General features: G+C 41.4%; 2 protein-coding genes across 3 annotated transcripts; one reads left to right on the top strand and one right to left on the bottom strand.

Moving 5' to 3' along the window:
- Window positions 1–2,904: 2,904 nt before the first annotated feature.
- On the top strand, window positions 2,905–12,725 carry LOC311492220 (sodium/potassium/calcium exchanger 3-like; the record flags this gene model as incomplete). Its single annotated transcript, XM_084550437.1, has 17 exons — window positions 2,905–3,013; window positions 3,236–3,334; window positions 5,205–5,281; window positions 5,386–5,460; window positions 6,044–6,128; window positions 7,533–7,636; window positions 7,719–7,793; window positions 8,212–8,237; window positions 8,337–8,390; window positions 8,485–8,621; window positions 8,915–9,084; window positions 9,791–10,064; window positions 10,530–10,696; window positions 10,780–10,894; window positions 11,120–11,232; window positions 11,505–11,570; window positions 11,852–12,725. The coding sequence occupies 17 exons, from the start codon at window positions 2,905–2,907 to the stop codon at window positions 11,960–11,962; spliced, it is 1,857 nt and encodes a 618-aa protein (XP_084406563.1). The 3' UTR covers window positions 11,963–12,725.
- A 4,416-nt stretch (window positions 12,726–17,141) lies between these two features.
- LOC311492077 (zinc finger protein ubi-d4-like) lies at window positions 17,142–26,993 on the bottom strand. Of its 2 annotated transcripts, none has more exons than XM_084550219.1 (11): window positions 26,543–26,993; window positions 25,035–25,195; window positions 24,698–24,805; window positions 24,294–24,490; window positions 23,405–23,497; window positions 22,725–22,809; window positions 22,137–22,271; window positions 21,310–21,441; window positions 20,645–20,757; window positions 20,481–20,562; window positions 17,142–18,816 (listed from the first exon to the last, which is right to left on the bottom strand). In XM_084550219.1, the coding sequence occupies exons 1-11, from the start codon at window positions 26,572–26,574 to the stop codon at window positions 18,731–18,733; spliced, it is 1,224 nt and encodes a 407-aa protein (XP_084406345.1). In that variant the 5' UTR covers window positions 26,575–26,993; the 3' UTR covers window positions 17,142–18,730. The 2 variants fall into 2 exon arrangements, with proteins under 2 accessions (XP_084406345.1, XP_084406346.1); XM_084550220.1 differs by having other exon boundaries at window positions 24,294–24,487.
- Between the last annotated feature and the right edge of the window lie 970 nt (window positions 26,994–27,963).

Here is a 27,963-nt window from a genome sequence, read left to right as displayed (position 1 = left end):
AGGGAACTCTTAATGTCAGGACAGACCACTAACTGTGTTTTATGACACTGGCCCCTGGCAGCAAAGATCCCTGTATACATGTACAGTTTCCACAGTATTGTTTTTCTCATGAGCTGTTGTCGTGTTTTTCTGTTTGATCCTGTTTCTCTACTCCAGGACCTCAGGCTGACAAACCAGGAGCTGAAGAATCAGTTAGAGGACAAACTCAACGAGGCCTCATTGTAACCCAGACACTCAAATCCTCTTGCTTCAGATGAATATATATGTGTGTACATACAGTACATACAGATTGTACTGTGTGTCCACGTTTGTTTCTAGTGCTGCTGTGACGGACCAGATGAGAGAAAAGGAAGGATCACTCTGTCCCCCTCTGTCCTTTGCAGAGGAAATTAAGCTGCTGGCCTCTACAGCTGAAGCTGAATCCAGCATCACAGACCTGAGACATGTATGACATTTAAGTGAAAGATCGTAAAATACACTCAGTTACCAATTTATTAGGTACACCTAGCTTAGATTAATCCAATTTCTGACTCTACCCATCTCTTAAACTCTTTGAAAACTGAAGGGAGGATTTGTTACAGAACAGCTGCATCAAACTACATTACTTGTTATGAAGTGTACTTAAAGTGGCAATCAAGTGTGTCTGTCAGAAAGCAGCTTTGCAATTGTAATTGTAGAAAAACATGAGATAAGTTATGTACTTTGCCTTCAGGAGGAAACTGAGGCTGAAGAGCTGCTGGAACCTCATAGTCTCACAGTTGATCTTCAGACCAAAAGGTAAAACAAATCTCTGATAAACTTTATTTTATATATCCAGCATTTTTCTATATCGCATTACTTTTATATATTTTATTTCTCTTAACATTCCCTCACTCATTGTTGCACCTCTGGATTTTCTATTGTTTAAGTTGTGCAGATAAATCGGACACAGCTACCCAGAGACCATGGCTATTTGTGCTGTGCATCTTCATTCTCGCCGTTTTGACCTTCATGGCTTCGGGAAACTGTTCAAGAAACTCTGACTTCTTTTCCATCAACACTTTGTGGAACAGTGCTCGCTTCATGTTTCAGCCCTACTGCAGCGTCCACTATGGAGCCTTACCTCCCATCTAATCTTAACACTCCCTCTTTAAACGTGTTCACTCCATTCATGTGTGTAACTATTTGTTATATTTGTAGCTGACTTTGTTGTGTACACAAGGTGTATAAAGTTAATATTACGGTTTTATTGAAGATTATTTTACGTAGGACCAAATGTAACCTGTGACAGCGTAATGAAGTTTGCCAGTCTCGTTGTCATTTGCACAAGTAAGAGATTTTTAGAGATGTATTCGATGACATTAAAATGCATGTTCACAGCTCCAGTCATGTTATGATGTAATACTTTTATGGGTTAACACAACAAAAGTTAACAGGCTTTTTCTAGTTGTGCCAATTGGGAACACTGATTAACATATTGATATTGAGGTTGACGGTTAAACTCAGAATACTGACTTTAAACTACTGAAAATTCTGTGGTAAGGAACACTGAATTAAAATAGTCTAAATTCAAAGTTTAAAGTAATGTTGTCTTAAGTCATAATTCATTCATTCATTCATCTTCTGTAACTGCTTGTTCCTGTGAAGGGTCGCGGAGGTGGGGCTGGAGCCTATCCCAGCTGTCATTGGGTGAGAGGCGGGGTACACCCTGGACAGGTCACCAGTCTATTGCAGGGCGAACCTTAATTCATAATTCTATGGGAAAATTATTCTAAATTTAAAGTCGAGTTTGAAGTCAGAATACTGAGTAAAATGTGCTTCTTAATTAAATTCTCATTTCAAACATTAGAATAGGAAAAATAGTATTCTGATTCAGTTCTAAATTGAGAATTTAAGTTAAGTTTAAAAGAGTTTAAAATCAGAATTCTTGTTGTGGCCAATGAGCAGTCTCAATTCAAGGACATCAAACCCACTCATTAAGGGTTAAATTCAGAATACTGACTTCTGAGGAAAAATAATCAATATTCTGAATTTAATTCAGTCTAAATTTAATTCCGCTTAGAATCAGAATCCCGAGAAAATATGGAATTCTGAATTTTATTCTGACTTTAAATCAGAACTTTAAGGAAAATGAGTCAGTATTTTGAATTTATGACTTTAGGTTCAGAATCAGTGGCCCTAATACTCTTCCCACAATTCAGTATGGCCACTTTGAGAACTACTTTGTTATTTCAGTGACATTCAAATAACTGGATAAATATATTCTGTTAAACTAAGTTTCTTTTAATTTATTAAAACTTGTTGCACCGATGTGAAATATAATTTCACAATTTTTGAACCTATTTATTCACATTCCTCCCAGAAAATAGTTCCCAGCACACACGTGACTGAAATCACATCTCAAGTAATGTTGATTCCTTCGTATCAGTTATTCCTTTCCAGTCGCCCCACCCAGTTGAAGGCTCTCCAGTCTGAGCCCAGGAAAACACCCCCTCCTGGACGGGAGAACCATAAACAGTAGATCAGACTGAGAGCAGAGGGATGTGAGGACGGTCTGAGTCCAGATATTATTGTTAAGGCGCTGGCTGGTGATTCATTATCTGTTTATATCCGCTGGAGGTGACGCCTGTGGACGCGGAGGCTGGGTCGCTGGTGCTCCCTGACTGACTGACTGACTGACTGCTGCTGGATGCTGAGATGCTGAGATGCTGATGACAGGCCGAGCCTCTTTAACGTCCTGTTTTGTGAATGGAGCCCCAAGCCAGAGCAGCTGAAAGACGATAAATCAGAATAAGAGAGCGAGAGGCCAATTTGATCCAGTCTGAGAGGAGGGATCCAGACCGGCGGAGTGAGGACGAGCGACAGCGGCGGAGACACGACATGTTCTGAGCGGGGAGCCGACGAGCGGCGGCGGCGGCTGGCGGGATGAAGGCTCCGAGGAGACCGAGGCAGACGCGACTCCTCCCCCGGTTCTGCGTCTGTGGAGTCGGTGTGCTCGCAGCCGCCTGGATCTTTAACGTCAATTATGTTACAGGTGCGTCTCTAGGCAAAAAAAAAACAAAACATGAAAATGTGCTTCGTTACACGTGTTTTCTATTTAATATTAGTTTGCAACCTTTTACATCAGGGCGCTAGTCAGAATAATTTCCATGAAGTTAGGTAAAGGTTGTTCTAAAATTACTGTAGGCCTACTGTATCAAACATGAACTAATACAGTATACTTAAAGTATTTTCATTTATTTAATCCTTCTTTTAGGCTCATATGGCCCAACTATGGATCACAGCGTCTTCCTGTCCAAGAGAGAGCTCATCCAGCAAAAGGAAGACAACCAGACTGAAAGTACCTCTAAAACTGGTGAGACATTTGTGTAATCTGTGCGTCATAATATTTTCATATTGCTCTTGACAAACAGAAAGCTGTGTTTGCTTTTGAGTGTGTTGAGTAGACTGTATTTTTAATCACTTTTTATGCAGTGGTGTATAGTCACAGTGATGGTCTTGGTGACTCCAGTGTGTGTGTGTGTGTGTGGGTGTGTGTGTGTGTGTGTGTGTGTGTGTGTGTGTGGGTGTATATGTGTTCGTGTGTCGAGACAGTGAGGAAGTGTGCCTCCTTCCCATCTCTATTAATTCTGTCTGCTATATGCAGCGACCGACCTCTCTGGTCCACCTCATCCTTCATTTCCTCAAACTCTGCACATCTAGATGTTTAAACACAGTTAGGCCTTTGAGAGACCCAGTTGCTAGGAAACTGAATGCTGAATTTGTGGTTGGACGACGTGTGCATCTGGAGCTGTTCAAAGTGCCTGCCCTGTCGTAATGACCTGCTGATTAGTAGCCTCTCATCAGAAGCTCTCTTATCCTGCGCGTGCTTGGATCTGTTTGACTGAAAGATTGAGTTAGAAGCTGTGACAGCATCTTATAGTTCGATAATGAAGAGATGAAGAGATTTAGCCAGTTACGGAGAATATATTGCACTACAAGTATTCAAAGGAAGTTACTGCATCAAGGAAATACAGTATTAATGAACTTAAAGGCCTCAAAGACATTTTCTTCAAATTACCATATCACTGTTTTCAAGAGCATCATCATGTTCTGGGAGATAAAAATATACTGTTTGATCACGGAGTCCAAACGAAATCATGTGACAGGTTGTCATAACATCACACCATATCCCAGCACGTGAGGCGTGCTCGTCTCTAACTGCACAATGCTGCCTATACGCAGGATCTCATCCAGTTTTGTCACACTCGTTTCTCTGAGCTGTCCGTAACCTTCATCTTCAGTAGAGATTTTAGAAATCCTGACTCACAACTAAGTCAGAAAACCTCTTGGGGAAAGTCACTTGGGAGGCAGCTTTCCAGATTATTGTTTTGCTCGTCTCACAATGAAAACCTTCTTTTTAGGAAGAGTGAGTTGTGACAGCTTATGTGTGAGACAGTGCAGTTTACCAAAACAGTCCTTTCTAGCTAGAGAGAAGATCATTGTGATGCAATGTTGAACGTAGCCACATAACCTGAGTGCTGATAGCATGAGGGATGGTGTGAAGTCACAAGACGAGCACTTTCCAAGCAAATGGATGAAAAACTCAATTGTAACGCAACCAGACTCTTAATCACATGGCTGTGCTTTAACCTAATACTGTCTGGGCCCTTGTTGCTAGGGGATACATCTGGACATACATCCAACAAAGTCAGATATGCACACTCAGATTCCACACATACGCCGTAAAAAAATGTTATCACAAGTTCCACAGAGCTCAAAGTTGATGTTTTGTGTGATCAACAACCTAAAACCCAAACACATTCGGTAGTTTACCATCACATAACACAAAAAACAGCAAGCAACAGAAGATGCTTTTTAAAAAATGCGCACAAACCTGTGGAAGGTTGTAACGGAAAACATAAAAGCCACAAAAGCTTAGACACAATTGGGTGTCTTCCATTTTCATCCATGACCTTGGATCAGATCAGAGTCAATACCTGAGGCTTCTCTCAGAGGTCAAAGGGCAAAGGACTTAATTGCAGATAAAGATTTTAATTGCAGTGAGTCAGTGTAGAGACGGCGTAGCAACAAATCTACAAACCTCAATCAGGCACTGCTTGGAATGAAAAACGTTTTAAAAGATGAATTGATTATGAGACTATTTGCCAACCAGCTCTGTGATTTCAGAGAAATTTCCCTCATTTTACATGTCACTATGTTAGCTCTGTTCATCTCTTCTGCAGCTATCAGTGAGTTTCCTGAAGACATCTTTACTCTGGATCAGAGGAGACAAGGAGCCGTACTCCTTCATGTTCTCTGTGTGAGTAAGCCGGAGTGTGGCATGACATTTTTAATTTTTTTTTGTCGCATTAAACTCACAAATATAAGTAATTCGGCAAATAACATGTCTACTGCTTTTCACAGGCTATCTACATGTTTCACGCACTGGCCATCGTGTGTGATGTTTACTTTGTGCCGTCACTGGAAATGGTATCAGAGGTATGAGCTACACATAAATCAGAGGTGGTTGAAAGTGCAATAGTAGCCTATTCATTTTGAGGTTTGCAAGTTCACAACTGATGTTCTTTTCCACTGTTACAAAAGCTTCTGATTATTTTCCATTCCTCCAAATCTTTAAGGCATAAAGGATGGAGTGTTTATACTTACGTCTATAAAAGACATAAGACAACAACGTGTTCATCTGTCACTACTTTCTGATTTCTGCTGTCTTTGGTTTTTTAACAAAAGAAAGCAGCTCGGTAATTTCTCAAACAGATGGGCGCTCTAGTTTCTAGCAAACATTAAACAAATAGGACAGAACTGTGTGTATAAATTTGGCGTACTTGTTACTGTCTACAATTTGTGGCATTCAGTGTGATTAGACTAGTATTTACGTTGATTGGATTAAAGAAAGAACCACCATTTGGCTTATTTGTATCTGTTCTAATAGTTTATGGACACAGACGGAGGTCTATAGATTGAACACATATTTATTAGTAGAATAAATCCACAGACAATAAGAAAAATACAGTATATCACCGTCTTCAACCCGTCTTTAACCAGTTTGAACTCCTCTGTCCAGAATCTTCAGCTCAGTCAGGATGTTGCCGGGGCAACCTTCATGGCAGCTGGGAGCTCCGCCCCCGAGCTCTTCACCTCTTTGATTGGTCAGTATGATGCTCCTTTAATCAATCGCTACTCCATCAGCTCTCCAATTACCTGCAATCGTAAGCACCTGATTAGGGCTGAGAAGAGTCAAGTTAAAGACAAGGCGGCCGCAGTGATTGGCCAATTTCATGCATTAAGGTGTCGAGAACAGAGCGAATCTCTTATTCGTTTGATGGCTGGCCATCTTCCCGGTAAATTACTCATACTTATTAGTGTGGCCCAGTTTTTCTCAGAAGTGTTTTCTTCTCTCAAAGGGTTTCAGTGAAGCTGGATTAAGATGAAAAGCAATTTTTTGGGGTAGATAGAGAACAAATAATTAACAAGATGAGAGTGAAATTTAGACAAAATAAAGTTTGTTGTTCACATGATGCTGTTCACAGTTTTTTGAAACCTTGATCCAGTCCTGGGGTTAGCACTGATGCCTCACAGCAAGAAGGTTCTGGGTTCGAATCCATCGGCCCACTGGGTCCTTTCTGTGTGGAGTTTGCATGTTCTCCCTGTGTCTGTGTGGGTTCTCTCCGGGTACTCCGGGTTCCTCCCACTGTCCAAAGACATGCTCAGAGAGCCCGTCTACGGAGAGCCTCGCCACTCTCTATTAAGTCCCATTGTAACGAACAGTTCAGAAGCCGGAAGTTCACTGAGAGTGGAACTTCTCCCCTTATTAGACATTCTCTGACATGCTCATTAGAGTAATTGGTGATCCTAATTGGTTGTAGGTGTGAAGTGTGAATGTGAACACCTCTCGACCCTCAAGTGGTTACAGAAAATGAATGAATGAGTAATAGTCCTGCACTAAATCGTATCTTCATGAAGGTTATAGTATTTTGTTTAAATAACAACACTATTTGAGTCAGTGGGCTAAATAACAGAAACACCGATGTTTAATACAGTCTAGTTAAACAACACCACAAACTACATCCTACAAAGTGCTCTTACAGGTGAATCACCACTTTCTTGACACTGCTTCAACATAAACTGAAGGTTACAACAGTCATGAAGGGTGATTTAGTGCAGGGCTGTTATATTAGAATACATTTGCTTTCATTAGTGTACCTAATGAAGTCAAGTGAGCGTATTCTCAAGCATTATCTTGAATGTAGCCTGGTTATTATCACAAAGCCCCCGGAGTAGTCAGTTTCACTTTTAAAAGAGAAAGAACGATGACCTCAATAAATCCTAGAGTGACTTTAGGCAATAGGCAGTAAATATTACATATTATCAGTGACATAACATAAAACATATCAGCCAAGCTGCTGTTGGAATGAACCAGAGATGCACTATTTCTGTTCAGAGGAAAAAAGACTTTGTTCATTTAATATGTATGTGAGGAAGATGTAATCCATAATTTACTGCCACATTATTGCTGATGATTTATGGCTTGCCCTGTCCCACTGCGGCGTTAGGGGTGTTCATCACAAAGGGAGATGTCGGTGTAGGAACTATAGTAGGATCAGCGGTCTTTAACATCCTGGTGATCATCGGCATCTGTGGCATCTTCTCCGGACAGGTACGTACAATCTGTGACAAAATGTTTTTGTCCCACAAAGTCGGGTCAGTTTTTTTAATGGGTCCTCTCTCTCTCTCTGCAGCCCATCATTCTGAGCTGGTGGCCGCTGTTCCGCGACGCTGTCTTCTACATCCTGTCCATACTGGTGCTAATTCTGGTGAGAAGTGTCTCCAGTAAAACTAGCTTTCACACTTTTCACTGTTTGGATAAAAGGATATAAAAACACATGCTCCAGTTTTTCAGTGACTTGTAGCAGGTCCAATTATGGACCCTTGACCCCATTTCGTACAGTATATTAATACCAAGCACAAGAAGCAGCTATACCTCTGCACGGTATGAATGGTTTGCACAGTTTGAATGAAAAAGACAAATCACAAGATATCAGATGACATTAGTGTTGCATTGGTGTAAGGTAATCTGTGAATCAAACCTGGAAGAAAGCGGAGTACAGTTTGCAGTTTCTGGCAACTAGTTGAGAATGACAACTCGGTTCTTGTGATATTAATAGTAGATCAATAAGACATAAAAAAATTTACTTATTGAGTGATTAAATGATATTTTCATTTTATTTGCAGGTGATTTATGATGAGAAAGTCATGTGGTAAGACTGCTGGGAAATTTCTTTTGTAACAACTCTGCAGCCCCTGTTGGAAATCAGATCAGTTTCCACCATACTGATGAATCTGTGTTGGTGTTTCAGGTGGGAGACCATCATCCTGATCTCTATGTATGGAATCTATATAATCATCATGAAGTGAGTCTCTTTCTCCTGCTCTCACATTTCAGTGCTGTTAGTGTCAAGCCCTCATTAAAGACACAACGTCTTTGTGTGTGTCGTGTGTGTGTAGGTTCAACAGACCCCTGTGTTGCCTGGTAGAGAGGCACTGCAGCCGGGTGGGTCAGCCGTGTCTGAGCAGTCTGCGACGGACGACCGCTGTCGGGAACGCTGGAGACTGTGACAATGACATGGTGCCGCTGAAGCCAGGTGCAAGACCTCGTGTTTGTGTGTGTGTGTGTGTGTGTGTGCACCTGTACGTCTACAACATCCGTCACTCAGCAGCTTTAAAGAGACCTAGTGACACAGTTTAAGCTGCCAGTCAAAACCATTTCTGTTCCCCAGTGGATTTCCAGCGGGCTCAAATAGAACTAGACCGCTTTGATGAGTTTCTCTTTTGGTATCGCCCCGTCCCTTTTGTTTTCTTCACATCTGTGTTCTGTCCCTTACTCTTTCTCTGTATCGCCTCCTAACATCCGTCCGTCTCTTCCCTCCGTCCCCAGACTCGTGTGTGGTGGCCGGTCAAGACTCAGGGGTGGCGATGGTGGATGAGCTTGTGAACCTGCACCCACATCAACTCACCTTCTCAGAGGCAAGCCTCCGCCTTCTCATGACCCCGCATTTTCCCCCCTCCACCCGCCTGCGCATGGCAGGACGCATGGTCATCAGCGAGGTACAGCGCACGTGCTCACACCATCCACATAACCCCACCTTCTCCCGGTTTATCTGCCTAGGTTGGTGGGTATTTAAACGCAGATGCACAACATGTTATACACCACCATCAAATTAATCCAGACCTACATTTGACATATATTTATGAATATATGTTAATAAATATCACTGTTTTAGTACAGTAGGTCAGTGCTTTGTAACAATTAGTTCCCACTGGCTTTTACCAACCTCAGATTTGGAAAAAAAAGAGGAATTGTGGGATCAGGAGACAATCAGAAGAGAAACTATTGGACTGATGCATCTGTAGTAAACAAACTGAAAGATAGGGAGACGTGTACAAGCATAAGCCATCCAATAAGCCCACAGAGCGCTGCCTAATGCATTAATATTATCTCAGAAATAGACTCAGATGACAGCTCCATCTTCAAATCTGCTTCCTCAACTTCTCAGCTCTCCCGCATGTGTGCTTCTCATTTCCAGTGCTAAATTGAAGCGCACCTTCCAACGCTGCCCCTGCTCTCTTCCATGCCCCTAATCAGTGCTTTCCAAATCCCCTCTGGTGAATGTGAGGACCTGCCTGGCTGCTTAATCGCACCACCCTCCAGTTTTCAGATAAAGCCATTTCCATGAGCGTGCCGCGGCGTTTCTCATTTCGTTTTCATTTCCCTTTTTCCCTGACTTCATCCGACTTCCTTCCCCACCCACAGAGGCAGAGGCTGATTCGGGCTCGAGTTGGCCCAGAGGAGGGGGGAGCCCCAGGGGAGGAAGGTGTGGGAGCCAGTGGGGCCTGGGGAGGGGAGAACGGGGCGGTGGCTGAGGGAGACAGACAACCGCTGGAAGGAGAGAGCGATGGGGGTAAAGAGAATGAGCGAGAGGCAGCCGGGGCGGTGCAGCCAAAAGAGGAAGAGGAGGAGGAGGAGGAGGAAGAACAGGAAGAAGGAGAAGAGGGGAACGCTGCTTTTAAACCCTTCGTCATTCCAGGTGAGTGATGAATTAAACTAAGCAAACGGTTATCTCACCTTGTGATGCTGGCTAAGAAATAATTGTCAATGCACATTATCATTGCTTTAAAAGAGAGGCTCCACCACCGAACCTAGACGTGCCAACTACAGATCAACTGCATAAAGAGACATTATGAAAGTAAAAATAAAAGTGTTTTTTTTTTTACATTTTTTAAAAGTTGTTTTGTCATTGTTGCTTCTGTACCAACCAGAGGTGCTTCCTGCTCCACCTAATGTTCATGTTTTCCAGCATAACAGATGGTTTTATAGCTGATGGAGCTAATTAAAAGGAGATGATACAAAGACAGATCCAGGCCGAGCCACATTAATAATTTAGAATAATCTGTAATGATGCCTGCGAGGAATCTGTTGTGTACATACTGTATGTGTGTGTGTGTGCTTCTGTCTGCGTGAGCCTCTCTGTGTGTTCTCGGCGCGCCCTCAGATGGCTGGTCCGTGCGTCTGAAGTGGCTCCTGTCCTGGCCCCTGAGCGTCCTGCTTTACTGCTCCATCCCCGACTGTAGCCTGCCGCGGTGGGAGCGCTGGTACCTGATCACCTTCCTGTCTTCAACACTCTGGATAGCCCTCTTCTCCTACCTCATGGTCTGGATGGTACGAAACGCACAGACGCAGCCGTCCACACGCACACGCATATGAAAACACACAAAAACATCCTCCTCTTTTCCTCTGCGAAGGTGACCATAATCAGCTACACACTTGGGATCCCTGAGGTCATCATGGGCATCACCTTTCTAGCAGCTGGCACCAGTGTTCCCGACTGTATGGCCAGTCTCATCGTCGCCCGACAAGGTGGGTGTCACATTTACACATTTACACAGTCGCTGGCCATTATTTAATGCTTGTAGCATATTTCTGGAAAAGCAGACAACATGTATGTGAAGCAAGAAAGATTTACCATAATAACTACTTATAGTAGTTGTAAGACTGATGGATAGATAGCATGCAGACACCTACTTATCATGCTTTCAGATGAACACCGTTATATATGTTGTGTGCGTCTGTCACATGCTGCAGGATTGGGCGACATGGCCGTATCCAACTCCATCGGCAGTAATATCTTTGACGTGCTGCTGGGCCTGGGCTTCCCCTGGGCGCTGAGGACTCTCATCGTCAGCTATGGATCAGTGGTAACACTCATCTCTCTCTCTGTTGATGTGGTGGCGTAGCTTTCCTCTTCTCAAGCTGTGATATAAAGTAGAGGGGCGTCCAGTGACGTAGTGATTATTGTTTTGTCCACAGTGTATTTAAATGATCTCTTCATCCCGTATATCTATGGTCAGACAGTCAGTAGGTGTTTAATTCAACTAGTGTTCTTGGTTTGACTCTGGTGACAACCTTTGTTTCACGTCATTCCCATTTAATAACATTGTGTTCATGTTTTGTTTTCTGTGGTTCTTAGGTGACAATCAACAGCAAAGGCCTGGTGTACTCAGTGATTCTGCTTTTGGCCTCGGTCACACTCACTGTGAGTAATCTCCACCTACACGACCACTAACGTTAGAAATCACAGATCTGACTCTGAGATTGTGTCATGATCAACAAAGCTGCCTGTTTTTCCTTCACCTGTTATTTTTTTTCTTGCCACAGCCCGAGAGCTCCTCATTTAATTTTCACACCACAGTTTTTTCTGCTGTTTGGAGATTATACTTAAGAACAGTGCGACAGGAAATGAAGCTTGTCTTTTATTAAATCTTGTCTGCAGTGTGAACAGAGTCTGTGTCTTCCTGTCTGTCTGTCCGTCCTCAGGTCCTGTGTGTCCACCTGAACCGCTGGAGGTTGGACCGCAGGCTGGGAGTCTGTCTCCTGCTGCTGTACTCCGTCTTCATCCTCTGCTCCGTCGGCTTTGAAAGGCTGTAGAGGAAACACACGCTCCCCATACACAGGTGGCCCGACCTGTTTCCCACCTTCTCTGCTGCCATTATTAACCAAATGTACGAAGAGGTGATTTTTAATTCCATTTCACAGTAGATGTACGAGTCTGAGCGGCGTTAATGCGACACCGGGTCCCTGAAGGCGTCATTGTTTACCTTTGATAAACAAGTATTTTACATAGTTTTGTACCGAGCACCTCCAGACCAGATTTTGTGAAATCAAACAGGTAATGCACTGTCTCACTACAAATTTATAAAATACTCAATTTGTATTCTGAAACCAGGAGTATTGTGTAAGGAACCCCAAAGTGTGTTAGTTTACTTACTCTTACTTTATAACTGCCACAAGTAACCTCAATGAACAGATGACTATATGTGTATGTTTCTATAGTTGCTTCTCAGCTGGTGTACTTATGTAGAGTTTAATGTCATAACTCCTCTGTGTCAGTAGCTGTAAATGGCATAGCATGGCTGTTCATCATGCTCCAGGTAATTGCACTAAGCCACTGTTGTCTTGGCCTTGTACATAGCGTAGGCCCCCACTCTTTTCCTAAAAGCTTCTCGGCACACATGTTGTGTTTTTGTTCGGAAACAACGGTGACTATATGCTACGAAGTGTTTTTTGAATGTCTGTCTGGAGAGAGAGTCTTTGAGTATATGTCTGTGAGTTATGAGTGCAATAAAACACTTTGTTCTGTGAGGTCACTGCTCAAATGCTGGAAAGTCATAAGCCTAGTTTGGATCTGAATTTAAGCTGAACTCCCCCCAAAAAGATGAATTTACATTTTAAAACATGTCAGCTGTTAAGTTACTTTAAGAAATCTCTATAAAAATGATTTTTAACTGTTGGGCTAAACGTGTGCATGTGTTCCCATTGTGGAGCACAGTTATATTATACGTATGAAGACAAAGGCGCAATTCATAGTTGCAAGTAAATGGTATTTTCCTTTAACGATTTATTTAAATTATTAAATTCAATGAAGAAATGTAAACTTGATAAGCTCCCAAAACATTTATTTGACTCTTTTTAGGTTCTAAATATAACCAGGATGTGTCGACAGAAATAATCGTGTAATGTAGTTCATTGAAGCTGTGGGATGTTTCCCCTTCTTATAGTTCAGCACCAGGAACAGCTCTATGCCCCACAGCTGGCTGGTTGAGGGGAGCTGTCCAGTGCTGAAGCCAGGTGTCAGAATTAAATGACAATCAAGCCGAGACAGGAACGCTGTGATAACGCACACTGAATCTTTTGCATTATTTAGATGCCAGTCTTTTACACTGTGACCCAAACCCAGTCTGATCAGGTATACGGTGGACACATCAACATACTTTCTTAACACCTGAGTATAAGGCACAGGCACTTCTTTTTGGCTCTTGAAGATGTTGCACCTCTCATTCAAGAAACCTCAGTTCAAACTGACTTTTGAGGAAAATCTCAGGTTTTATATTTTAAGCCATCTATGGGTGTTTCTCACCTCAAACTCACATCACTCAAGGCTCACATTCTTTTCAGACTTTAGGGAGGAATAAAGGGAACCATCTATGTTAAACTGGTAAACCTATCTCTGAACAAAGGTCTTTCATAAACTATTAGTCGTGTAATTTTTCAGTAACCACCCAAAGACGGCCTTAATAAAAAAACAGCAGTCAGTTAGCCTCTTCTTCTTCTAGCGTTTAGGATTACCTTCAGTCTTGGGACTGAGAATCTACTTAAATTCAACATACTTTGTTTTGTATTTGAAAGAAATTCTTTGTACTCTTCCACGACTGGTTTTAACCTTTTACAACAATATTTCCTTTATTTCCTTTGTGCGATTTAAATTACTTTTCCAGTATGAACACAATGCACGCTCATACACTATATTATCAAAAGTATTCGCTCACCTGCCTTTACTCATTCTATGAACTGAAGTGCCATCCCATTCCTAACTCATAGAATTCAATATGATGTCGGTCCACCTTTTGCAGCTATTACAGCTTCAACTCTTCTGGGAAGACTGTCCACAAGGTTGAGGAGAGTGTTTATAGGAATTTTTGACCATTCTTCCAAAAGCGCATTGGTGAGGTCACACACTGATGTTGGTCGAGAAGGCCTGGCTCTCAGTCTCCGCTCTAATTCATCCCAAAGGTGTTCTATCGGGTTCAGGTCAGGACTCTGTGCAGGCCAGTCAAGTTCATCCACACCAGACTCTGTCATCCACGTCTTTATGGACTGGTGCACAGTCATGTTGGAAGAGGAAGGGGCCCGCTCCAAACTGTTCCCACAAGGTTGGGAGCATGGAATTGTCCAAAATGTTTTGGTATCCTGAATCATTCAATGTTCCTTTCACTGGAACTAAGGGGCCAAGCCCAGCTCCTGAAAAACAACCCCATACCATAATTCCTCCTCCACCAAATTTCACAGTTGGCACAATGCAATCTGAAATGTACCGTTCTCCTGGCAACCTCCAAACCCAGACTCGTCCATCAGATTGCCAGATGGTAAAGCGTGATTCATCACTCCAGAGAACGCGTCTCCACTGCTCTAGAGGCCAGTGGCGGCGTGCTTTACACCATTGCATCCGACGCCTTGCATTGCACTTGGTGATGTGTGGCTTGGCTGCAGCTGCTCGGCCATGGAAACCCATTCCATGAAGCTCTCTGCGTACTGTACTTGGGCTAATCTGAAGGTCACATGAAGTTTGTAGCTCTGTAGCAATTGACTGTGCAGAAAGTCGGCGACCTCTTTGCACTATGCGCTTCAGCATCCGCTGACCCCTCTCCGTCACTTTACGTGGCCTACCACTTCGTGGCTGAGTTGCTGTTTTTCCCAAACGCTTCCATTTTGTTATAATAGAGCTGACAGTTGACTGTGGAATATTTAGGAGCGAGGAAATTTCACGACTGGATTTGTTGCACAAGTGGCATCCTATGACAGTTCCACGCTGGAATTCACTGAGCTCCTGAGAGCGGCCCATTCTTTCACAAATGTCTTGTTTCACAGTCTGCATGCCTGAGTGCTTGAATTTATACACCTGGGGCCAGGCCAAGTGATTAGAACACCTGATTCTGATCATTTGAATGGGTGAGCGAATACTTTTGGTAATATAGTGTAGCTTGAACAAAATCAGTATTAAATATGGAAGTGGGACACATTGCGTGGGCTACCTGGAGAATCAACAAGAGTTACATGTATTCTAACTGAATAAAATAATCATCAACCATATTATTTCAATAAGGTGAGGTCAAGTGGGGTTGCAGAATTAATATTTGTTATAGCAACATGAGAATGAAAAGTATTTGGGCTGTTAGACTCAGAAGAGCGACGGTATCATGGAAAGGATAGAGACAGGACTGGTGGTGGTGGTGGAGAAGCAGATGAAGTTAGCAGGTGGATGATGAAGACTGAGAGGACAAGCAGGAAGAGGTGGAAATGGGGAGAGACAGTGAGTGACAGATTTATAATGAATTTAAAGCATGGGGACTTAGGACTGATGGGAAAGGCGGGTAAATCATTGAACAGGAGCAATGACGTATAAACAGAGTGAAGTGATTTTGACAGTGTGTGAAAATAGAAGATATGAGGAAACTGAGACGGCAGGAATAGCCCACATTCACCAAAGAGGAAGAGAAACCGTAAAAAACAGCGAGGGGACAGTTCTGTCTTATTGAACTTCTGCCTAAGCTTCATACAGTGGATATAAAAAGTCTACACACAAATGATGTGGTTGCATAAATGTGCACACCCTTAAACTAATACTTTGTTGAAGCACCTTTTGATTTTGTTACAGCATTGAGTATTTTTGGGTAGGAGTCTGGCACATCTTGACACATTTTCCGTCATGGCACTTCTTGACTTGGCAGTATTTGCTCAGTCTTCTTGGCACAAATGCTCCAAATCTCTCAGATTGCGAGAGCATCTCCTGTGCACAGCCCTCTACAGATTGCAGCAGATTTTCGATAGGTTTCAGGTCTGGTCCATTCATAAACTTTAGTCTTCTTCTGGTGAAGCCATTCCTTTGTTGATGTGGATGTATTCTGTGGGTCGTTGTCATGCTAAAAGATGAAGTTCCCCTTCAGCTTTCTAGCAGAAGCCTTTGTGCCAGTATTGACTGGTATTTGGAACTGTTCATAATTCCCTCCCTCGCGACTAAGACCCCAGTTCCAGCTGAAGAAAAACAGCCCCAAATCCTGATGCTGCCACCTGCATGCTTCACTGTGGGTATGGCGTTCTTTTGGTGATGTGCAGTGTTGGTTTTGCGTCAAACATACCTTTTGGAGTTACGGCCAAAAGGTTAAACCTTGGTTTCATCAGGCACGTTTTCCCACATGCTTTTGGGAGACTTCAAATGTGTTATTGCAAAATTTACCGGGGCTCGGATGTTTTTCTTTGTAAGGCTTCCATCTTGCCACCCTACCCCAAAGCCCAGACATACGAAGAATACGGGAGATTGTTGTCACATGTACAACACAGCCAGTACTCGGCAGAAGTTCCTGCAGCTTCTTTAATGTTGCTGTAGGCCTCTTGACAGTCTCCCTGACAAGTTTTCTCCCTGTCTTTTCATCAATTTTGGAGGGGCGTCCAGTTCTTGGTAATGTCACCTTGGTGCCATATTTTGCCCACTTGATGACGATGGTCTTCACTACATCTAGTACCTTGGAAATTCTTCGGTATCCTTCTCCTGACTGATACCTTTTAACAATGAGATCCCCCGGACGCTTTGGAAGATCTCTGTGGCCCATAGCTTCAGCTGTAAGATGTGACTGAGAAAATGTCAGGAAAAGTTTACGAGAACTGCTTTATTTGGGTTCAATCAGAGCAACTTTAAGTGATGGCAGGGGTATACTGACTATTTAACGAGTCTGAATGTGATTGGTTAATTCTGAACACAGCCACATCCCCAGTTATAAGAGGGTGTGCACACTTATGCTACCACATTATTTTAACTTCCCTCCCCCTAAAATATATTTTTTTTTTTCAGTTGAGTTGTACAGGTTATAGGTCACATTAAAGGTGGAAAAAGTTCTGAAATTATTGATTTTGGTATTATTTTCTTTTACATAAAAAAGGATGACATTAAACAGCACATTTAGGTGTGCATACGTTTTATATCCACTGTACAACATAATAAACCTTTTTCTATTCTAGTAATTAAGTATCTGGATCAATGACAATGGACACGTAATTCAAAGTGATTTTTATTTGAGTCAGGCTAAATCGGCTTTGATACCAAAGAAATGTAAAAAATAAAAATAGTACAACAAAGTACATCATTTTACAAATACTTATAATGGAGGTTTGACATATCAGAATAATCAAATAAATCCAAACATGTCACAGTCATAACAAAAATAGAAAAAGTCAATACAGTACATATAGAATGCATTAGGAGCTATATACTGAAGTGTTTGCTATACCATAGACTTTACAAAAATCTACTAGAAAAACTCCCAATACCAATGGAATATCAGTTAATATAAAATGTTCAAAAAAAAATAAAAGAAATACACTTGTGATGTGTGTGTGCATTCATACAGGTGCAATCTGCATGCAAATCTGCCTCTGTGTGACAAATGGTAAAAGCAGCTACAGTTTGTTAATGATTGTGTGTCGAGGGCGGCTGTCTAAAAAAAATGTGGTGGCGTCACCGCCGAACTATTTCTAAACAGCTAGCACGAAGAACATCTGTGAGAAAAGGATGCAGCTTTATGGTTAAGAGTCGTCATGTACCGGACGGGCTTCAATACTGTAACGGAGCCGCCATGAGAACACTGGCAAAAAAAAAAAAAAAAAAAAAATGAGGCTTTTCAAAATAAGAGTGTTAAAGAGTGACACCATACTAAAAGGTTTGATGGGTCCGGGGTACAGTATATATGTTGTGTAGTGTTTGGTTGATGCAACTCATCTGTTCAGTAATGGAATAAATTGTTAAAAGATGCTTTTCTTAAAGTAGCAACACCAAAACCTTTGTGCTAACAGACTTAATTTTACCATCTTGGTGCGGTGACTCATAGCAAAGATGATTTATGGTGCTTAAGATGAGCTCCCATTGAGCAGAATGACAATGTGAGTTTCATATGATGGTGGACCTTGGCACTGACTGGCTTCCCCTCAGGGACACCTCTTCAAAAGATAAATGCTCCAATGGATCAGACAAGAGTACACAGACAAATGCCACTACAAAAGCCCACAAGTAACCAGAACGATAATAATCAATAATAATAATAATAATAATAATAATAATCATTTTCTTTAGACTGTATACGTGGTGACGCTTTTGTCACTTCCAGGGAGTAAAAATAGATAATTTGGCAGAAGAAACACTGTGATGTCTCGACAGTCCACACTGTGTCGTTGAGTGAAAGGGTGCAGATAATTAGCTGTGATGCTAATCCGCTTTCTCCCGTAAGCTCCCATGGAGACAGCAGTTACTATGGTTACTGCATGCGCTCTGTCTCTGTATCTAGTGTAAGTAACAGTCCAGGAGGAGGTTGTGTGTCTATACTGTATGTACACACAATGTGTTAGGTGTTTGACGGCAAGCCGCGGGGACTTCTCAGGCCGGTGGATAGTGACGGTCTGATGCTGACTGATCTGAGGTCTGTTTTGGTTTTGAGTCCCCCCTGTTTGGCCCTGTTGATATGAGACTTCTAAAGCTGATCTGGCTCAGCTATTTCTGCACACAACCTGGAGCTCCGGGCTGAGAGGAGGTCTGACGTTTTGATCGGAGGTGAGGGGTCCTGGTGGCAAGAGGTGGAGTGCACTGTTGTGACGTCACTCGGGGGCAGAGCCCTGGTTCTGCTGGTATATGGAGGCTTTGTCCTTCAGCAGAGCCAGACACAGGTGGCAGCTCCAGCTCCCTGGACCACAGATAAGGTACAGTGAGACATCGATGAGTGTAGGTTTTCATGTAGATATATATTCCTTAATGTAATGTAGTGTAAATTATTCATACACCTGTTGTTGTTGTTAAACACCACAGTCTAATTTAGGAAAGATTACTGGACTGTTGAATCATTACTTTCTCTTGTTTCAACACTACAATAACGCTACAAGATAAACTGAATCAATTAAATAGTACATTTTTATAACTCAAAATAAAAACTGTCTCAAATTCAGGTTTCTCACATGTGATACTTTTTGTTTTTTGGAAGACCTCTGAAGATCTTGAACTCCAGGGGTCTTGTACAGAGCAATCAGAATATATTTAGACAGATTAACCAATAATGAAAATAACTGTCCAGTGCCGCTCTATGCCAGTCTGACTGCAGGAGATTTAAGAGGATTTTTCCGCCCACATTTTCTACATATTCTGTTAGGGACAAAAGTGTCCTTATTGAGTTTTTTTTTTTTTTTTTTTTATAACGTATGCTTTTTTCCTATGATATTGGTGTGCATTTTTCAACCAATTTTGATATTCCAGCCACAGATTGTTACGTTGTTACCATTAAGGGACAAAAGTGTCTTCAGTCCTGAAGTTGATATGAAGTTGTTGTGATTTGGACTGCAGTTAATTAAATTATTATGTTAACAAAAAGTAGAATTTTTTATTAATATTATTTTTATGCCGTTTTTGAAGTGGACACTTTTGTCCCTGATGCGCTGTTCATTTCTCCAAGTCCATTTGACGCCATATCTACAGCGTCGGCCCAGACCCTACGCAGACCTTTATGCCATAGCCTGACGTGCACCTCCCCCAGAAATGTAAATAAGTGTCACTCCGACACAGACCACATGAGCTGTGAATGGTTTGCTTGGTAGTATCGTATTTCCGGCTGCTTTTTAACTGATTGTTTTGGATCAATAAAGATGGAACACATCAAGGAAAGGTTAACTGAGGAAGTTCGGTGATTTGTACGACTCGTCATTGGTGAAATTTCAGGGAAACTTTCAGTCGGCATTGTTGAAAGTGAAGCAGGAATTAGAAACAAAAATTAACCCGGCTGGCAAAAAAGACTAGCGTTTGGGCGACGCTTTTACAGAGCGAGCCACGCTGATGAGTACACAAGTATAAATGTCTCGCTACGGTGTAGGCTACGTGCGTAGGTTACAGCATCTGTCTCCCTCAGTACTTTAAATGAGCCTTTAACAGTAACAACGTAACTATTTTAATGTAACAGAGTATAACCGTTAACTATATTACTTTAGAAATTCAGCACAAGTATAAATATTTAACTACTAATGAATGCAACTTGGCTTGAAATTCCCTCGTTCAATTGTAGTGAAGCAGGAGATCAGAAGAGCTGGGTAGTCGCTGCTATGAAGACGACATTTCAGTGACCAATCTTTAACCCACCATTAAATGATGGCATCAGCTGTGTATAACACCACACACAAATACATCTAAAAATAAACGTTTAAGAAAGGCAACTAGATTTGTAGAGTTCTTTTCTCTACAAGTCCAGTTGCCTTTCTTAAATGTTTTTTATACCATGATCTGGATGACTGAGAACCTTCACAGACAGCACACACATAAGTCCTTCCACTCTGTTTACTTGTTTACTACAGTAAAATGTTAGCTCACCCTCTGGCGGTTCAGTCATGGGTGGAGTTAGACAGTACATGTGGTAGCCTCGGTCACAATCGTCACAGAACAGCAGCTGGTCCTGTGAAAACACAATAACATGATCAGTGTACTGATGGGACTGATGTAAACTGAGCAGTGGGTGTCATTTAAGGGAGGCTCACATCATTCTCTGAGGTGCCACAAACGTTGCAGCACTTGCACTCAATGCACTGCCAGCGATAAGTCTTCACCGCGGCCATCATCACTGGTGTAAACTGCAGGCACGTTGGGTGGCCTACGGGAAGAGAAAACATAACCATGAAAACCACTGTCCGACCCCGATTCACTGACTACAGCGACTGTCCATTCATAGATTAGCAGCCGTGACTACGCACAGCAGATCTGGGAAACTTTATCTCCATATGACAAAGTCAAACAAACACTAAGGTTTATTATTTTAAGGGTGTGTTATCCCTTTTTAAACTGAAATCCCAACCACAAAAGTTGTTTATCTGCTCTAGCCTAGGCGGAAACTGTTACTATAGCATATACCAGCTTACAATGAACTGTAAACCAACAGATCAAAAAAAAATCACTAGCAAACCACAACAGATTGTGGGGTCCCATATGAGGTTTTGAACATCCCCTGAGAGAGAGCTGGTGGAGAATAAGAGTTCTGTGACTCTGCTTTTTTGTATGTAGGGAAGTTTACCAACAGGTAGAATTACATTTGAAAAACAAACGGTTTAGTCCTCATCCTAAAAGTCATTCTTTAACAGTGAACACACACTAAAAGAAGAAAGACAGGTATGTAAAGTAATAATCAGGATAATGGACAGGTTCATACCTGATCGACCACAGTCTGAGCAGGACACAAGCTCTTCTGACTGGCCTGTCTTCTGGTTTAAGGTGGAGTCTCCCAGACAGAAGTCACAGTAATCGTTGGGCAGAGCCAGACCGTTGGGACCTTTCTTAGTGGCTAAACAGAGGAATGAGTGAAGAAACTATTCAGTGCACATTAAAACTGTCATTTTAACATATCAAGGTAGACCAGTTAAATAAATCTTTCTTCTTCCAGTTTAACATATCAAAACTGGAGAGTCACTGTGTAATTGTAATGCAATACAGTTCACAAATTAATCTGAAAGTACAAACCTGGTCGTGTCTGCAAACAACTTTTTTGTTAATCTCTGTGACTGATGATGTATTGAATCATGATCCAAACTAATAGATGAGTGACAACTGATAAAACGCACTTCTTGTATGTATTTGCTAAGACGGTGTCGTCGTGCACAAAGAAAAACAATAACAATGCGATGAATATGTTTTGGGGGGGAAAAAAGGTGGGATGATATGCTGAAAAAAATTACAAAAAAAACAAAAATTACAAAAAAAACCCAAAAATTACGAAAAAAAAAACAAAAAAAAAAAAACAGCAGTCCCAACTGTGCAAACAAGTTTCAGGAACATTGAGTCAAATCCCAAAACTGGGATTCAAAAGCATGAAAATAAAAAGAAAAAAATTTAAAGAGCGTTAAAAAAAAGAAAAAAACAAAAAGAATGAGAGAGAGACTTCCCTTGAACAAACACACACATGCTACACAGCATGCAACCAAACCTCCCTCCCCTCTCTCTCTCTGTCTCTCTCTCTCTCAGTAGAAGAGAGTGACTCACTCTTCTGTTCCTCAGGCTGGCGAGGAGTGGGTGGTGCCTCGATCTCCTCGCGGTCCTCGCCCTCCTCCTCTGCCAGGTGAGAGTGTGTATAGTGGTAGCTCAGGCCAGGACGGTTCTTGTAGCGCTTCCCACAGACTGACACACACACACACGGTCATACATGAGTGTTATAGTGATGGCGGCTAATTCGATCTAGCGCCCAAAAAGGCCCAAGCTGAAACCAAGCCGGAGGTGCGACGTTCATTCCCCCAAAACCGATTATTTGTCAGCGTATTTTTAACATTATTAATTTTTGACGGACACGCTAGCAAACTCAAACGGCGGCGGTGAACATTTGCAGAGTTAGTTGGGGCGAACAGGAAGCCACAGAGCAAACATGGAGCAGCACCTCAGGGAGAAAAAAAACACGCATCCAGGAGAGAAACATCTCAAATTTCAATGCTGTCAAACATTAGTTCCAGGTGGGGTCTTACAGATTGTGCCATGCATGGAAGAAGGCTTCTCTTTGTCTTTCAAAGGGAAAAGCAAAAGCCTCTCTTGTTGACGTGCATGACGCACACTGACGTTACAAAGAAAGCTACTACTCACTATCGCAGGCGTATGGTTTATCCCTCTCCTCCAGCGCTGCAGCAGCAGCTTCTGTTTTCTTCTTGCCATTCTTATCACTGCGACCCTGAAGAACCCATTCAACAGTTGAGACAGACAGTAAAACTAAAACAACTATTTTGTTTACATACTTCATTTTTATCGGTTTTGCAAAAACTTTATGAGGAACGAAATGCATTTATCACAACTGTTACAGCTCAGCTGGGTAAAAACATTTAATGTAAACATAATTCTTGTACGTTTACAGGAGAACTCTTGTCTGGAAGCCAACCTGAACAAAACTGGTCTGTCAGTAAAGATCTGCCGGGCCAATCAAACCTTTCGGGGCAGGCATTATGCGGTGGTGGACATCATCATCTGAGCGTCACTTAGTTGAATTTGTTCACAACAAAATAACATCCAATTGCATGCTGAGGTATTTATATGTTGAAACACGCTGAGAATTAGCATGCCTGTAACAGCAGCAGAAACTGTCTTTATCTAATTTCAGTTATCAGCTGTGACTGTTTTTAGATTTTTCCAATGCAGAGAGAAAATGCTGAAATACAAAATCTTTGAACCACAATGTTTAATGAAACTGTCTCCACAACATTTTTCACCCCCTACTTCTCCATGCTGTCTTCTGGCATCCTACAGCGTACAGTAAGACAACAGACGCTCACCTTGGACTTGCTCTTGCCTCGTCTCTTGGGGGTCTCATCCTCAAAGTCTTCGTCATCCAGATCATCCAAATAGTCGTCGTGGTCCAGAACTCTCTGCAGTGAGAGAGTGTGGATTAGTTTACAGCATGAAAAGTATCAACTGTATTTTATTTTAGAGCTAGCACACAGAGCCTGGTGATTTGTAAGAACTTAACTTCAAAGTTGTTTATCCTGAAATAAAAAAGTGTAGTAAGAGCCTGACAAGAACATGTAGAAAAGTAGAAATGCAGATACTAATCATGTTCAGATTAGTCTTGAATACTTCTACTTGTTGAGAGAAAAATATATCAAGCCTTTTACTGTAGTATTTATGAAAAGAGGTAAACTAGCCATGATAAAATAGCCAGAGGTTAGCAGTAATTAGCAACTTTGTAGGGATATATGAACTGTGTTTGACTCTTATCTCTTCTTGATAGACATTGCGCTGTCTAATTTAGAGATGTTTAGTAGTGTCTGAGTCAAACATGTTCACGTCAATGCAGGTAGCACATCCTGACCCAAGCATCAAACAACACTCCAAATCATAAGAGAACATCAATCAAGAACAAAATAGATTAGTCACAGAGATATAGGCTGAACATAAGAACAATATCAGTGAATAGCTTGACAAAAAAAACTTATTACACACTTACCTTCGAAAAAAGTTATGTGAAAAAGTTTAAAGCTCAAAGGGCAATGATTAAAAAAGCTAACTAAAGCAGCTAACTTGTTTTAAAAATGCAGCCCAATGACTTGTGCTGAAGTAGGCAGGCTTTGCACTTATAACACCAGTGTGATACATTTGTGTATGCTGTTCAAAAACCAGTGCCGTCACAGGAAACATTAGCGTTCAGCCAGGTTTGACTCTGACCTTACGGATGCGCCCAGAAGATGTGTGAGTGGCAGCTGATGTAGCAGGAGGCTCCACAGTGGCAGGATCATCCTCAGGGCCGCGGAGCTCTGCAACACCGCTCCTCCTATCAAGGGGCTCCCCTTTCAGCAGAGCCTCCAAACTGCTGCCATCCACTGCTCCCAACGTTTCACGCTTCAGGCCCAGTTCCAAATCTGCTGCACACACAAGCAGAACAGTAATGCATGCAATGACATGACAAAAACACAAACACAAACATACAAGTTAATAAAAAAAAAATTATGGAACAATGCTCTATTAACACACAGTTCTAGCCATTCCTGTTGAAGTTCAACGAGCACAAATAAATGCAGCCTCTCAAATGGGTTTGTGATGAGAAAAGCTGTTTCACCCAAAAGTGGTACCTGTTTTAATAGGTGGGAAGGCCAATCGAGGGTCCTCGGGGGGATGAGAACGCCGTTTCTTCCTCCAGCGACGGGCTGGGTAGGTGTACAGTTGCCCTGGAGCTACACCTGATGTGATACAGGAGAGTACAAATGAAAAGAAAAAAAAAAAAAAAAACAACAGGTGAAGGAAATTTTGGTGTGATCTAGGGCACTCGTTTTAAATAAAACCTTTGATACCTATATTCCTAATCATTTTATTGCAGCCTGATAAACGCTGTCAAAATGATGGTACAATTTAGTAAATGTAGTAGAAAGTACAATATGAAACCATCATTCAACACTAATCATACTATACCTGCACTCCGGTGTCTCTTCTCCATCCAGATGTAACAGTTGGACTGAGCCACACCGGTCTGAGAGTCCAGGAAAGGCATGAGGATGCTGCGTTCAGCACACAGACGAGCGTTGTAACTATGACACTGCTCCATGGCATCTCTGTAATACTGCTCCCCCAGCCTGAAATGCCAAAAGGTGAACAGTGGGTAAATATCTTAATTTAATAAAGCGTTAAACAAGGAGTGAAATAAACATCATAGAGCACGATGTGTAACTGCATGTGTTCTCAAGACATATTTCACTCTTAGTCTTACTCCTCTAAAACTAAGCTTTATCCATTACACACACCAAGAAAATAAATTCTTTAGCTTTACAAGCCACAGATTGGATTGTAGTCTTTTACGTGTTACTAGTACCTTTAAATTATGTAATAAACAGACAATGCTACAGCTGAACACAAAACAAAAAGGTGCTTTCTGCAAATTTTGTATCGGTGAGTGTCACAAGTTTGAAATTTTTAACTGGAAAATATCTATTATTTCAAATGCAATTCTTTATATCTAATCTATCAACATTTAACATTTTTTTTCAGCAGATCTATTAGCATGCTTGTTTATATCACAGCATTAAGAAAAGGGGCATCTATTCACGTTAAATCACATAGACTTGAATTAATATGTGGCACACAGAGCTTCACACGGCAGCTATAATCAGGAGTACTCTGATCGTGTAGTCGCACACTTAAATTGACCTGCAACACAAAGACACAAATGGCTCCATCGCTTCCATCTGCCACTCTGGTCGTAATACTTAAATTCCTTATGGTAATTCATAAATATCTTGTCAACCGTTGTGTAACCCCTATAGTATTGTGGTTGTATTATCATAATTATAATGCGGCAGCCATCTTCGGTGTATCTAAATGAATAACCATTCATATGAGAGTGTTGCCTTTTCTCGGTAACACAGTCTTAACCCTCAGCTACTCACGGAACAATGATTAGCATTGTTGTATCATATTGCTCACAGGCTTTGACTTGACGTTCCCGGTATTTATTTATTTACAGAACAAACGTGGCCAAGCCTAGTTCCGTTATAATAGCCGGTATTAACGGTAACGATGGAGCGGTGTCAGAACAAAAGGTTGATTGTTAGCAAGTCGCTCGTAACAACAAAGCGCCCGCCAACCGCTCAGGATACCCAGAAAATTAACTTTCCTCTTCAAGCGGCTGATTACAAACAGTTTGGTACAGTGTGGCGCTCTAAATAACCCCCCAGGTATCGGAGTTAGACTTAAATAGTGCCTAAAACGCAGCTACAGAAAAGGTTTGTCTCTCTTATATTTCTCCATAGCTAACAAGCTAACCGTAGCAACGTTACTCTCTTGGGACAATTGTCGTATTTAAGATCGAGGATGCGGTGTGTACAATTCTCTGCCCTCTGTAGTAACGTGATAAGCAATCTATTAAACATTCACTACTGTAGAGCGAGTGGTTTTACTTTTACAATAAATAAAGGTAAACTTACACTTTCACAACACTGTCGACGGCGGCCGCCATGTTTGCTTATTGCGGTTGTGTGAAGTGCCACTGCGCATGCGCACAGATGTTAGTAGCCGTTACTGCCTCCAACGGTGAAAAACAGGAAGTGCAGTTTCTCCTCCAAATATTTCAAAGCAAACATTTTCCAGCCCATTATGATGCTTTTATTTGTGTTTTAAGTAAGGCAGCTGATATAACAGCTTTGTTCTTGCTCAGCTCTTTTTAGCATTTTTTAAATTAGAAATCCCATCAATCTGAGCCACTTAATATGGTACTATGATAACGTATGCATATGTATGACTAGTTGAACTGTATGCAAACCACTGACTGTATATAAATATGAAATAAACTTAGCTATAATATAGTTCATGGTGCAAACCCTAATAGTAGGCCTACAATTTTAAAATGTAACTCTGAACAGTGTTTATAATAAAATGACTAGACTCTGGCTTACCTTGCTCTTTGTTCATTTCAAATAAGGATGACAAAAGTTATAGGTATGTTCTTGGCTCTTATTTACTGTCACAGGTGACAACTAATAAGGCTATTTCATCTCTTACATTAATTATTTAATCATAAGACTCTTTTTTATACAACTGAAGTCAACCTGTTGTTTCCTTCCACAAATTCATCCAGAACTTCTGATTATCCTTTAAAAGTACAAACAGGTAAGTTTATCAGGTTTGTTATTTCATTCTGATTCCTAAAACCTGACCCAGTTAGCACTCAGCTATCAGCTTCTGTCTACATTCATTGCAGCCTCTGAGTTAAATGAAATTGGCTTAACCAGTGTTTGCAAACATTAATCTGGCTGTGATAGAGCAAACAGAGTGGCTGTTACTAGTAAATATGGTCAGCAGACAAAACAATTCACAGTAGTACTGCACTTAGTGCTGTTGTTGCTATGCTTATTTGCAATTCTACTTTAGACAATGATGACCTCATCTGTGACAGAAACAAGAAAGAGAATATTAAAGGAGATATTTTGAGCTTTATAAGCTTGAGTTCACTCACATTACCACTGATCCATACTACCCAAAGCAAATGTCTTCCAGACAAATATGTGAAGCTTGCATGGAGAAGGCAAAGCCATTTACTGACACCTAACTGAGTCTCCATGAGTTGTTCATTTCTACTAATTTCTACTTCTAATTACTTCTTGTTAAAGTGCCTTTTGCTATCAAATGTCAGAGGTTTTCTTTTGTTTTTTCTTGTTCTCCTTCTTGTCACTTAAATAATAAGCAAAATAAACAATGAATCAAAATTCAACCTAATCAAACCTAACCTGACGATAGTAAAAGCAGTTACAAATTAACATTTCAGTAGAATTTTGATGTATTGAGTAATGAGATTATTGAAACTTGTACTACTTGTCTACCTCGTCTCCTCTTCAGGCCTAAGTGTCCT

Source organism: Chelon labrosus (assembly GCF_963514085.1).
Source record: "Chelon labrosus genome assembly, chromosome: 8".
NCBI lineage: Eukaryota > Metazoa > Chordata > Actinopteri > Mugiliformes > Mugilidae > Chelon > Chelon labrosus.
Note: the sequence above shows the minus strand (reverse complement) of the source record. Positions and strands in the feature narration are given on the sequence as shown.